Source organism: Scomber scombrus, chromosome 14 (assembly GCF_963691925.1).
Source record: "Scomber scombrus chromosome 14, fScoSco1.1, whole genome shotgun sequence".
Lineage (NCBI taxonomy): Eukaryota > Metazoa > Chordata > Actinopteri > Scombriformes > Scombridae > Scomber > Scomber scombrus.
The window spans coordinates 9,672,034-9,686,115 of record NC_084983.1 but is presented as its reverse complement, the minus strand read 5'-3'; the positions used below and the strand labels follow the sequence as shown (position 1 = coordinate 9,686,115).

Here is a 14,082-nt window from a genome sequence, read left to right as displayed (position 1 = left end):
CTACGCATGCCTCAGATCAGCCTCTTCCAATGATTCTCTCTTTGACACAGATGGTGGATTATCAACAGTTTAGAAATTGTCATTCAGCAATAAGTCGTGCTGACATTTATTGCTTGTCCTCTTAATCTGAGACAAGCTGCTCTTATAAAGAGTGCAATTAAAAGAAACTGCTCCTTCTCACACCTCTTTGATAACAGAGTTAATCTACTCAGGAGGGACCGAGATTGGTGACACCGGCTTTTCCATGGTGGGTTTCCCCTGCTGTGTGTTTGTTTTTTTATTTGGGTCCTGGAGCGAACAGCCATTCAAAGCCACTTCACCTCAACCCATTCAGAGTGAGACAGTCCACTTCTGCCAAATGGAATGTAAGCACCAGCCATGTTTCTCCGCCAATGCTTTTTAGCACTCTGATCTCACCACTTGTGGGCTGTCTGCCCACTCATCAAATTATAGGCTCCAAATACGGCAGGCTTCCCACGTACGTCACATAATGCCTGACACATTGAACAAAGCTCAAGAACCAATCATTCTATTTAGTTCACTTAGACAAATGTCACAGAAAATTGATTGGCCTTGCTAATGAGGAAAACTGGATCAATGGAATAATTATAGTGGCGGGAAAAACATCTGACAATAGCACGAACCATGTTATTGGGAATTCATAAGGAAGACATACCAAATGTGTCACCAGTTCAGAACAATGAAGAGACTGGAAACAAGCAGCCATGACTTTCCATTTTCTGATTCTTTCACTTTGCCTCACTAGTGAACAGAAGTCAACCCATTTGCAAAAAATCACTTTCATACAATTTGTAACTGACTCAAAAATGACTGAAAATGAATCTTGAACAATCTAATGTCATTTATGTTAAGTGAAATAAAGTGAGGGTTTTTTTTTCTCATGAAACAAGAATTTATGTCTGATTTATATGATGGAGACTGACGGCAGATTATTATTATTATCCATATTAATACCAAGCCCACACTAAACTATGGATGTTCAATCAAAACATTATTATAAGCAGATTACTGAAAAGGGTGTAGATTCAAAATAAGGTTGTAATTGTAAGTAACTAAACTACATTTACCACATTACAAAGTACAGATCTTATGACATTTGGACCACTAAATAATGACCAAGGACGATAAGCACCAAGTTGGAACTCTTCAAATCTATAAAGTACCACATATTAGGCAGCGCTGGGTGTTTGGTGAATGCTGACAAAAATATACTGCATACTCCACAATAAATACACAATAAATAATTCTTCTACTGAGGTGACGTCAACTGAACCTCTGAGATCATTTTCCTCTGACGCAGAAATCTGAGGAATTTTCAGACACGGCATGCCGCTGTATTGTGGCAGCCTCGAGTAAGAAAGTGGCCTGATGGAGGCAGCTGGACAAGAGTACTTCTCAGACACTCATCCACAAACATGCAGGCACACATTCCCAAAGCCATATATTTTCATCAGTGGCTATCTGATCTGTTATGCAGGATGAGACTGGGCAGAGTGTGCCCACAGCTGCATTAGTATCACCGATCACATCACTGTGCCTCAGTCCGTCCCACTATTAATATTCACACAATCTATCCAGAACAATGGGCCTTTCTTGGACTCCTTTTTTTCCACTGGCCACTAATTGGATGTAATTACTCATCTACAAAACAAATGAGCGTGCTGAGGTTGCCTTGGAGACTAGATCAGGGGACCCAGCAGTGCGAATCATTCGCAGGGCTTCATTTATACTGATAATTATCTCCCCTACCCCCACCCTCTTTCCCTTCTGCCCTCAGTGACCAAAGCTGGCGGCGAGGCGATGGAGAGGGGAGTGTCTTGCAGTCATCTGCTACTGACATCATCGGGGTGGCTCTCTTTAAGTGGATAAATGCCCTGCTCCCGTTCCCACTTTGCCAGGTGACTGCCTTTAAGGAGGAATCACAAACCTTGAAAGTACTGCTGCTCTTCTTTTCGCTAGTTGGAAAATAAAGCTAATCACGCTGATGATAAAATATAGCGCCATGCTCCCCCGGGCCTGTTGGGACTTCAGGAGGTGAAAAATATTTTCATAAGTTTGCCAGTGTTCTGCACCGAGTTTCCTCATATTAAATTCCACAGAAACTCATCATGCTGACTAACACATACATACTTTTGAAGACATGGCCCCTTGTTCCAAATGTTAACAAAATAGCAACTCCACCAGCACAATTTAAAACACTGTTGGAAACTGCTATTGCTCTCAAATGGACTGACAGGTCTCTTAATACAGGGCCTGACACTATACAACAATAGAAACCTGTATTTATAAACAATATTTTCTGATGTTGCTGAAATAAATTCAGTAATGTTTGCACTCATCAGTTATAGAGGCCTTTAGTTCTAATTCTTATCATCGACACGAGAAATATTCCTGTTATTTCTAGAGTAGCGAACGGGGAATACAGGGAATAGGGGAATATAAAAATCTATTACCAAAAGTTATTTTCATTCCTGCGAGGAATAATTTTTCATGCAGTCACTCCTCCCTTTCCCTCGCGGCGCCAGAGAGATTCCTTGGTGGCCATCAAACCACATCACTCTACAGAAGATGTCAATAAACCTGACATGCTGCTTCTCAAATTAGCTTTGAATTTTAGAGCTACCATAATTAGCTTTTCCATTTTCACCAATGTCATTTAAAAATAGCGTGAAAGAAACTAACAGCTCTTTTGCTGTCTAGCCTTGTTTTCACTTTCCATTTGAAATAATCTTTTCTGAATGAATGGCTGAGTAATTAACAGCACTAGACACCCTTTTCAGAGAGCACAGACATTTCATAAATAATACATATTTAATGTCTTGTCATTTTGTGTTCAGAGAAGCTTGGCTAATGAATTTTAACAGATGATTTCTTCTTGCATTTACTCACCCATACTCAGGCCTCTGTTGTTTTTTTTTTACTTTTCATTTTATGCCTGCTTTTCCCTTTTCTTACAGTTCTTTCCAGTGATGGACAAACTCAACAGAGCTACTGATTAATATTTACCTTCATATCTTGGCTGGGGAGTGGTAGAGGGAAGTGTAAGAGGAAAGGAAACTGAATACGGAATCAGGGGTAAAACTGTGTGGTAAATCAGTGCATACTAATATGCTGCAGGGAAGCCCACACAGGCCACACTAAATGATTTTAATGCAGATTTTAACCTGTGTGGGATCTGGTCTAGATGGGGCTGAGAAAGGGCACTCAGTTATCGACAGTCGGCACAGATTATCCTATTGTGAGCGGGCTCAGAGCTGACAGCCCTGGCCTTTCGGCTGGACACATTTTTTCAAACATGTCTGGTCAGGCTTATGTGGATTGAAGAAATCTAAGACTCACTAAGGCTGAAATTTGAGAGTGATACAGCCTACAACTAATAATCATTCAGATACAGAGACAAGGAAAATATGAATTGTGTTTACACAGTTCACAATCTTACAAAATGTCTTTATATGAAATCTGTATGCAATTAAAATGAGTAAAAAACAGTTAAATAATATATTTGGAAATAAAGCCACTTTAAAATACTATAATAATACAAATTATATTGTAACTTCTGTTGGCCTGATTAAGGATACAAAACATACTGTATGTCATACATGAATTCGCAGGACTATTTTACTCCCATTCAGCCATCATTAAGTTTTCTTTGGAGAGTGTGTTATGTATGCAGCCCCTGGAGGGCAGAGTGGTGATGTCCCTAAAGGCCTGTGCCTGTAACCTCAGAGCATCTGCTACCCACAGCTGTGAGAGCCACCGCTTCATGGTGAAAGCGCAAAGGGACACTTTGCCCTCCCCGATGTGTCACATCTTTCCCTGGGCCTTAGACAAAAACCGGAGCAGGATGGGCTTGGCATGCCTGCTCATGTTATTTTGCAGCAAATACATGTAAAGCGCTTCTGGCCCCAGAGCTGAGCTCTGTAGATTAGCATCTGGGACAAATAGACCTGAGCTCACTAAGAGCCAGATTGATTAAGCCCAGTGCACACAACCAATCCTGGTCTCCTCTCAGGCACTGCTGAAGATCACAGAGCTTGTTGGGAGGAAATTGATAATGATCTTAATTTGGAAATGTCTGTCACATGAGTTTCCCTCTTTTTATTAGTGAAGAAAAAAGAGGTATGAGAAGTGAGATGAGTAAAAGAGAGAGCAGAACAAAGAAGCTCAATAACTAACTAAGGGGAGGAACGGGATTTCAAAAACATGAACACCATCCTGAGCCCCAACGAAACTGGCAGAAGAACCACTGCAATTTACACTGCAGTCCAATTTCAGCACACCATCGACCACAGACAACACTATTTCAGTTCTGAATACTAGTCAAATCAGACATACTGTACATAACAAGTACCTAGACCTCTTAAAGCAGCTGAGTGGGTCTTTGTGTGTACACCACTAGTAAAGCTGAGATCTGAGACTGACATTTGAGCTTAACAGGAAGCTCAGAGGGACTCAGGAAAACACTCAACCAGAGTAGACTGGGACCTGTGGAGTTCCCTGGACTGTCAGAACCATCTTCATCACTTGCATTTTAGTCTGTTTCTATCTGACAATGCTATAGCTCAGGATATTTCAGATAAGTCAGACCATGAATGAAAAAACAAAACAAAATAGTCATATTTTTTTTTAGATATTATTGAATTATCTGGGCATTCATTAAATATGTTTTCTGTGTGCATATCAATATGACAGTTGTTGATGACATACATATGTAATAATAGCAGTCTGTTCATAATTCAACTACCTGTCTGTCTCAGTAAAAATGGCAACTGCAGCTCATTTGTGCGGCTTCATCCTTCATATCAGCAGAAGAGGTGGATCGTACATGCCCAGGTGCTGCTGCATGCATTAGTCATCTCCAGATTAGCAATTTCCTCCTTGCTGGCCTTACTATGCAGATGTTCAGCCCCTCCAACTGATACATTATGTTGCTGTCCTTTTCACCCTCCAGTGACTCCCTGTAGTAGTTCAAATCAGGTTCTAAACTGTGTTACCAGCCTGTAAAGCCGAACACGGGGCCTGCACACCTCTACCTCCAGGCGATGGTAAACTCTCTGCAGTAGCCAGATCTCTGTGATCTATTTCTCGCCTGGAGCCACCGTCTCGGAAACGGCCTCACCAACATACATCAAGACTAGTCCTTGTTCTTGCACCTCCTGCAGTCAGTTCCTCCAGGATTTTGCAGTTTATTTTTCTGATTGTTGCAATCAAAAATGTTTGATTTTGCAACGTGTTTTTGCAATTGGCAAAGTTTTATGCACTGTTTTTGTGGTAAAATTGCAGGAATTGGCAAAAATTGCATGTCGAGGAAAAATCTGATAAAAAAACCAACAATAGCTTGTCTCCACTTTTGTGTAAACCATTTACGAATTGTTTGGCACGGTCTGTTGTAGTTATTTTCCCTGGCAAATGAGGAGTTCACTTTCTTCATCATGAGATCTAACCAGAATTGACAATGTAATGATATGTCACGTTGGTTGTTTTGATTATACTAACGCATTTAAGTATGATGACAGGAAGGCTCATTCTCATGATCGGACCACATTTCCAATAAACCCTGTTACTTCTTGTTTCAACTGGCATTGAGTTTGTTTTAATGAGGAGCTCAGAGGCTGAAGAGCAAGGAGTTATTTTTGTTGATGAAGCAAGTTCTGTTTGAAGGCTTACTTTGTGCCATAATGCCTTGAGCAGAACTCCTGCACATCAATCGATGTTCTTGTGTCAATTGTTTTGTTTCTCATCAAAAGATATGGACATTGCATTTACAATGACATATTGACATCAAAATCTTCCTGGTAGTACCTTTAATGCGGAGAAATTGCAGGAATTTTGTAAAATTGCAATCCTGTGCAAACATTTTGGATATTGGTTGAATTTGCATTCATTATTTTGATCATAAGATTGCAATTTCCTGGAGGGACTGCTTAGTGATGCAACATGTGTTCAAATATCGACTGAGGATCCATCTCTTTACATAATATCAAGAAAGACACAACCTCAGATTTTACTTTTACTAAATAAAACATGTTGGCTAGACTCTTTGACTCTGTTTGTTTTGTTTTTCCTACTGTGACAACTGGTACTTAAAATTGGAAACGTGTCAATAGTAACTAGCTTTTAATACTTTAACCTACAATTCTTTTACAATATGAAAAGTATTCAAATGCTAAAGTATTGGACTAAGCTCAAGGAAAACAATAATATATATGTAGGGAAACATTATATTTAGTAAAAATGGTGCAGTATTTTCATGTTCAGTAACTTTCTTGGGGGGGCAAAGGCTACATCTTCAGTAACTTTTTTTGCTATGCTTCAACTATGGCTAGGGTATAGTTTGCTCGAAGTGCCAGACAACAATGAGAAGTCCAAAATACACCTTGTCATCAGCAGTGGTCTGTCACAGAGAGGGGAAGTCAGCGTGCTGTCATTTTGTCTGTTGAGATTTGGGAGAAGGGTGAAAGTGCCCTCTGCCAGAGATGGAAAAATGTCTACAAGACTACAAACAAGCCTCACAGTGCACACAATATAAACACAGGAAGGTTCTTTTAGAGAGACACCAAGCAAAACAATAAATGGTGTTCAGGTCTCAAAATCTAATTTTAACCAGAGATATCTAATAATTTTTAAAAATTTGGTTTGGTTAGGTGCCAATTTAGGCGACACCCCACCATCCTTGCTTCCCTCTAACTGGGTCATAGCTGACATGATGTATGTAATATCTGCTGCTCTATGGGAACTGTAGGTGGAGTCAAAGCACAAAGAATCCACACTTACATCACAGATAAGGCTTTTTTTTAAACAATAAAAAGTGTAGTCTTCCCTAAAATTACAAAATTTAACAGAAATGAAGCCATTCAATTTGCTATTCCTGTGCTGCTTTGGGGCTGAGTGTGCTACAAATGTAATCGTACAATAGGGCAGAGATGCAGACAATACACAGAGAGGAAGGTCAAGCTAAAACAATATGTGTCCTCTGTTCTGGCTGTGTCTGTAGAGTATAGAGAGAAGAGATCACTGAATGTATTAGTCCATGTCGTATGTTATTAGCATCTCAAACACTTCAATAAATCAATTGATCCAGGTGTCAGCTATTTTTTACTCTGTCCAAAAGCCAAACCACAAAACTGCACCTATGAATCTTTTCTACAGAGAACAGATTAGTTTCCAATACAGCTGCTTTACAGTAGTTATCAAGCTACAGACACTTAATGTCTAGTCAAATCTATTCAAATTCACATTTTACTGCTATAATTGTGTTAATATGCTTGCTTTGCAGGCACATCCTGAGCAAGTGTAGAGATTTCACAGTTATATTTTCCTGAAAACTGCCTCATGGCTCTGTAAGTACTCTAAAACAAGCCCATGATGTCACTGTTTACCACTCTAACCCTCCAGCCTGCCTCCCCCCTCCCCTCACCCCCTGCTCATAATCATTTACTTGTCTCCCTTCCATTTGCAGCTGTCAGAATTAAACTGTACATAATGGTTGCCATCACGTCTCTTGCTTCCTGGCTGCTGCTAACCCCAAATCAACATTCCTGCTTCTTAGTGATGTTCATTGCAATTGTTGGGCAAACTGTTTGTTTTGAAAATGCAAAATCAAATAGCCTGATGTGAAAGAAAGAGCAGCTGATTGGCTTCCAGTGTTTCCTCTGCTGATTTGAATTAAGTTCAAATGAGGACAGGTGGCTGAATTTGTTTGCCTGTATGTGTGTGCATACACAGGTAGCATGCATACACTAAAGTCGCTTGTATTGTAGCTTTCTGTGTGTCCATTCAGGTGTCACAGCACATGACATCACACAGCAGGTATCTGCTGACTTTATTACCGTTTCTGGGAGTGACTGCACAAACCAGACAACATCTGAATTACAAGTGAAACAGATTTTCTCTAACAGGCTTCTTATAGTATGTCTGATTAGGAGAGACACTCTTCACCAAAGACCGGAGGCAGTGTGTTCAGTCAGGGGATCTATTATTGACAGCTATTGAATGATCTACAGTTGTACGGGTGGAAAAAGCAGGATGTCTAAATGAAGCCGACAAGTCGATCAATGCTGCGTTAAAGACAGAAAGAAAGTTGCACCCCGTTTTTGGAATAAATCTCTTGGCAGTTATTCATTTGTATGTGAATATGGTGTAGAAGTATGCCTTACTGGACTGTGTTTATTATAAGTTGATGTCTAGAGGCATCTTACATACTAACAAGGAGATGCTGACTAATATTACTTAATTTACTTATAGATCATACAAGTTCAAAAACAGAGTGAGCTTCAATTTGTGTTGCAACTACATGGCAAACCATAATTAGTAAGGTGCAGGGTCATACTACTTTACTCTCAAATGATTAAGTCTCATTGGATAGAAACATAAATAAGTAGAGCGGTAGAAGATAAACAACAGGGTTAACTACAACTGCTACTATTCAACAACCAGCCACAAACTGGAACCACAATATAGGTTCAACACTGTCAAACTGCATATTTTGACGACTTTGATGACAAACCTGTTTTAAGGGACAATCCACCTCTGTATGAAACACTGTGCATCTTGATGATTTACTAGGTTAGTTTACTGTATATGGTGTTCATTACATTACATCATACACAAGAAAACAAGATTTTGTACTGACAATGAAAATATCCAATCTGCCAGTCAAATATTTCAACTAAGTGTACATTTATTGCTTGGTTTCAACGGATAGTCTCAGTAGTTTAATTTAGTTGGGCCTTTATCCACATATTTTTAACTCCTACTCCATATGGAAATGTCTGAGGCAAGGAAATACCAAGAAAATTGCACTTTAAATGCTGTGAGCTACTATTCCAATTCTTGCACCTTATTTATGACCTAAAAAGGCACAGTATGTAAAACTTTATATTTTTAAAAACCTTTAAGTCTAAAAACTCCCATGTGAGTGGGGAATTGGGCTGCATTATATTAAATTAGTTAGTAATTTAAATTCAACTGTCTCATTTTGCTTCATTCCCATTAGCTCTCCTCAAGTACCCCATTTAAAGACCAGGATACTTGGTCCTGTTGTGGCTGAGGAGCATCATGTGCACACTGAGGGTATGTCGATAAATGTTCCTACATTGTTCTTATAGGTGGAGCTGAAAGTGCACTGTCCACTAATGCCTTTGAAATACTTTAGAACTATGCATATATATTATGCAGAAATATTTATAGATCTTGGTTAAATTTTGCTATCTGTCTAAGCTATTATTGTTGGTGAGTGTGTGCATGGGGGTTCGGGGGACTACAGTATGTCTATGGGGAGAAGCAGAGCAGGAGAAGTTGGAGAGAGCAGCAGCCACACAGAACATGGACAGAGCGTTTACCTGGCCCTGTGCTCTGTGGGTACGCCAAGTAGCCGCCTCTTCCACGGGCCCCCCTACCTGAGCCACGCGCTGCTGCTACTGCTGCTGCCGCCACCGGTCCGTATGCTGTCGCTGGGAAGCCTGCAGGCACATACACACACATATACACACACACATCACTTCCTGCACATGGATGAGTTTGTCCCAGAGCTACAGGAGAATGTTGATACCAGCACTGAGCTACAGGATAAAACTATAGCTGTCAGAGACAGAGGATCATGTCAGGGCGACATCTATCAGCAGACTCTTACAGAACCCGCTGTGATATTCAAAACCCTGCAGACCCACTGATCCACACACGGAAACAGAAAGATAGCCATGAGCAACTCAGTGAATATCAGGTAGAAAAAGCACAGAATGTACTGTATTCATAAAGCTTCATAGTACAATAAGTTGCTCCTAGTGATGAAAATCTGAGAAGATTCTTTGAATTATGACGTTTTCAGAGAATTTCCCCTTACAGTTAAGACTAGATACTGGTAAAGATAAAAGTTATTCACAAAGCATCTTAAGAGAGCTTCTAAAGTGAAAATTTGTTAGGAGCAGGGAGGAGGACTTTTAAGAGGCTTAAGAGTTTCTTAAGCAGAGGAGAAAATGGCGGAAAGACAAAGAGGTAGGAGAAATATTCTCCAAACCCTGAATGACATTGAGTTAATGAAATGCTAAAGATTAGATCGTACAGGGATAATGTTTGTGGTCGATCTCATTAGAGATACGGCCATATCTTCCACCCAATGCAATAACACTATAACGCTAGAAATGGAAGTGGTCACAACACTAAGATATTTGGCAACTGGATACATTTGGAATTTGTTGGTAGCATGAAAAAAGATTTACATGCCAACAAATGCTGTTACTGGACTGGCAAACAATCACAGAAATGAATGAAAGATGAGCCATTTTTCACCCGTGAATATTAAATAGATTAAGTACTAAAATTACCAGCATGGTAAATAAACATAAGAAAATAAATATAATAACTGTGAGTAGGCTACTGGATAAGTAGGCCTGTGTTTTCAAACACTTCATAGGCTACTTATAAGTGAGGCTGACAATTTGCTCAACAGAGATGATAACTACATAAAACAGTATTCATATAACTCCATCAAAAGAGACACCAATCATACATTGAATGAATAATTCTTGGCAATGAGGTCAACCACATCTCCTCACTAAGTTAAAAGTGTGTGACCTTCCTTGCTCAGAGTTGCTCCTAAATTACTAGTATGCTAGGACTCCTTGATCAAAAATGTTTAGGCTACGTTAGAAGCTCTCTCAGAGTATTCCCACAATGTTTGTGAATACGGCCCCATATGTTTAAGAGATAAAAAAAAATAAAAATAGTGAGTTAATTGCAGCTTCCAAGTCGTTGTAATGATCAAGACTTGATTAAATGACTCAGTACTTCAATTATTGCTAAATGTAATTTTGTATATATGTTAAAATGTATAATGGATCTATACACACTCCTGAAAACCTTTCTTAAATATCCAACTTTCCTTTTCACTGATTGCTATTATTGTCAAACAATGCATGGTGTACTGTTTGTACAGAGGTGTGTAAAGACATCAGTAATGACCATAAGGCAAATATCAAATGATATAAAAACAGAACAAAAAATAAATAATTTTATATTTTTATAATTTGAAAATGAACATTAATAGTAACTTACAGAACAGTGATAATGTTAGGATATATACTTTGTATGTGTATCCTCTGAATTTTCTTTATATAGTACAATTCTGTCAGACTGAAAAGGTGCAAATTCTTATTCATCTATAAAACTGTGAGTAAATTGGGATCACAATTCACCAAGTCCCTGATTATATTAGTGAAAGAATTTGGCTCTGGGGGGTGTTTATGTCACATGCTTTGGATGAAAGATTATAGTCACATCTGAGCTGTATAGACACGGGCATAATAGCACTACCTCTGGGGACTATCCCTGCATTTTGCTCGGGAGTGCTCCCAATTACTGCGAGCTTCTATGGAATCAGAATCGCCCACTGTAATCCAAGAGGCAAAGTATTACACATTTTCTTCTTTGGGCAATTCAGGTGGAGGATATACAGTAGTTTCACACTTCCTGCAATCAGATGGAGACATCTGTTGGATGATTTGTCATTCAGAGGAGATTTCAATCTGGCAGCAAGTATTTTGTACTTGTAACATTCATATGTAAATATTTATAATATGCCAATACTGTCCTTAAAGGCCTGCGAAGGCAAATCCATGATTGGCTTTTAATAATTTAATTTGGGATCTAATGTGCATATAGTAAACACCTAAAAAGTAAGAGGACATAGCCTTTGACATAGCTATGTAATTTTTTCATAATGTCTCTCTTCTTTCCCTTGTTACTGGGTTGCAGTTAGGCTGCTGGATTCACAAGATCACGCAAGAATCCATCTTGTCAGGTTTCAACTGGTGGTTCAGACCAATAAGCACTGTGGATCCATTTGCCTTGCAAGGTAAGGCTGCAATAGATGGTGATAGACAGATGGTTCATCCAATCACCTGCCAAGTATTTTTGAAAGTGCCTGCCCTTTTCCAAACAGTTTAAACTGAAAGTGCTAAAACATGTACCTTCTTAGCAAGGGAGCTATAGATCAATAAAAACACGTATGTGTGGTCTTCCCTAGTCTGCTAGTAAACTGCTAAATTAGTCAAGATAACTAGCAGACTACTGTGGTGGTTAATAATAAACTCAAATGTCTTGCAAAGAAAAGCTAATGCTAACTGTTTTATGTAAGTGAATAGATGCTAAATAATGCTAAAACCATGAGTGCCATACTCTGGGAGGTAAATAAAAACACAGATTTGGGTGTTCTAACTTAGTTTGTTATTTGATTATTCAAGCTTTGTAGGGTCCATTTGTATGGTTAATTTAATAGATCTGGTAGTTAATAGCAAAACGTTAGTGATGCTAACTGTGTCATGCATGTTAATGGAGAATGCTAAAACCATTAGCGCCAAACTCTAGGAGGTATAGTTACCTAAAAATGCAGATTTGGGTGATCTAACCTAGTTAGTCAGGTCTATTAGTCAGGCTTTCTAACCAAGTAGGGTCCATTTGATAGTGTTCAGTAGTTTATTCCATGGCAACAAAACAAAATGTTACTTTAGCTGAATGCAAGCTGTCAATTAAGTATGATCTGATCATGCCCCCCATAGTCCTGAGAAATTGAACAGCTAAATGAGCTGTTTTTGAACTAGATTTTCTAATAGTTATGAACATTTATTTCCACTCAGATTTGTTGTGGATGTTTAATGAGACACCCAACTTTGATATCGTATATGCATTTTCACAATTTCAAGCCAAATTTCTAGAGGCTTTAATACCATGCACATATAAATCCACTTCTTTAGGGTCTAATTATTCCAACAAATATCAGCCTAATAATCAGTCTGTAATTAAGCCGAAGCAGTATCTGTGAATTGTAATTACATTGTTGGCCTTAATGAACACAGTAGCTAGAGGTGGCTGACAGAGGCTAGTCCATGCCCAGGGCCTGGGCTCTTCTCTCAGCACAGGAATGGCATGTCATTAGTGGTGGTGATGAGATTCCTCACTCTGGGCTCAACACCGTCTATGCCTAATCAGCCTCCTAAAATTATCTCCACAGGAAATGCTTTCCTCACTAGCAAGAAAAAAAAAAAAAAAAAGATCTCAAAATTCTCTCAATTTGAGTTTTTCTTGATTTTTTAACTGAGTGAGTATGTGTATAAGTGTGTGTGTGTGTGTGTGTGTGTGTGTGTGTGTGTGCATTTTTTTCTATGCCATATTCTGGAAACTGGTGGTTTAGACATTACAAAATAGCACAGGACACCTTAGAGGATTATTTTTTGAATGCTGTGGAAGTGAGAGGAGCACCAGCGGGTGACCTATTTTCCGAGCCAGGCTTGTAGTGCTATTCCACGAAGAGGGGCTCACACAAAAGACTGATGAAAGAGAGGGAGGGGGAGGAGGTGAGAGGGCAGGGTCAGATGAGCCGCAGCCGAAAAGAAAAACACATAGCTTTTCATTAGGTGGCTGAGAAGGAGGTAATTCACAACTCTGTCGACACAATATGACCATGAATGTGCTTGTTGGGTGTGAGGTGCCACCATGCTGCGACTGGCAGGCAGGTGAAGAAGAGAAAAAAAATGCCGCTTTTCCCTCAACTATCTAACAGCTCAGAAGAGAATAAGGGACTAAGGCGGCATAGTGGCAGGAGAAAAAGAATAACAAAAAAAGGCTACTAAAATCAGCCACATTTATACCACTGCAACCGCATCACACAATGCCAGGAACAGATTCCAACAACTAAAATGATATTCTCTCCCTCTTTTCACAAAAACACAAATCAACTCTGATACTATGCTAATGATGGCCATGCCACCCTTGTATTTCCACTCACAGTGTCCCCATGGTTGCTGTGCGGAACAGTGTTTCATGCAGCACTCTTCACCTCTTTTTGCCTCTCTCTCTCTCTGCTTTCCTAAGTGCTGAATCTATCTTCCCCTGGCTGCCATTGTCATGACACCCCCAATAGACCCACTGGCTTGGAAGTTAGTTGCGGGCAAAGTTGTGGTGAGAGATTAACTTTGCAGGATTAGGTGGGTTAATTAATAGATGGCTGCTGCTCATTGTTTTGTGCTCACGCTGTAAGAAGCCACCCAAGAGAAGCGCTGCAGCATT

The 14,082-nt window shown here is 39.5% G+C and overlaps 1 protein-coding gene across 6 annotated transcripts in view; it reads right to left on the bottom strand.

The window, feature by feature from the left end:
• Window positions 1-14,082, bottom strand: part of LOC133994578 (RNA-binding protein Musashi homolog 2) — a 243,370-nt gene that overhangs the window by 11,588 nt on the left and 217,700 nt on the right. For 3 of the 6 annotated variants that reach the window (XM_062433898.1, XM_062433900.1, XM_062433902.1), the window contains exon 11: window positions 9,363-9,482. The exons of 1 other annotated variant lie outside the window; for it this stretch is intronic. In XM_062433898.1, the coding sequence (XP_062289882.1) occupies window positions 9,363-9,482 (120 nt within the window). The remainder of the gene's footprint in view (window positions 1-9,362; window positions 9,483-14,082) is intronic. 2 more of the 6 variants (XM_062433901.1, XM_062433903.1) reach the window with 1 other exon arrangement.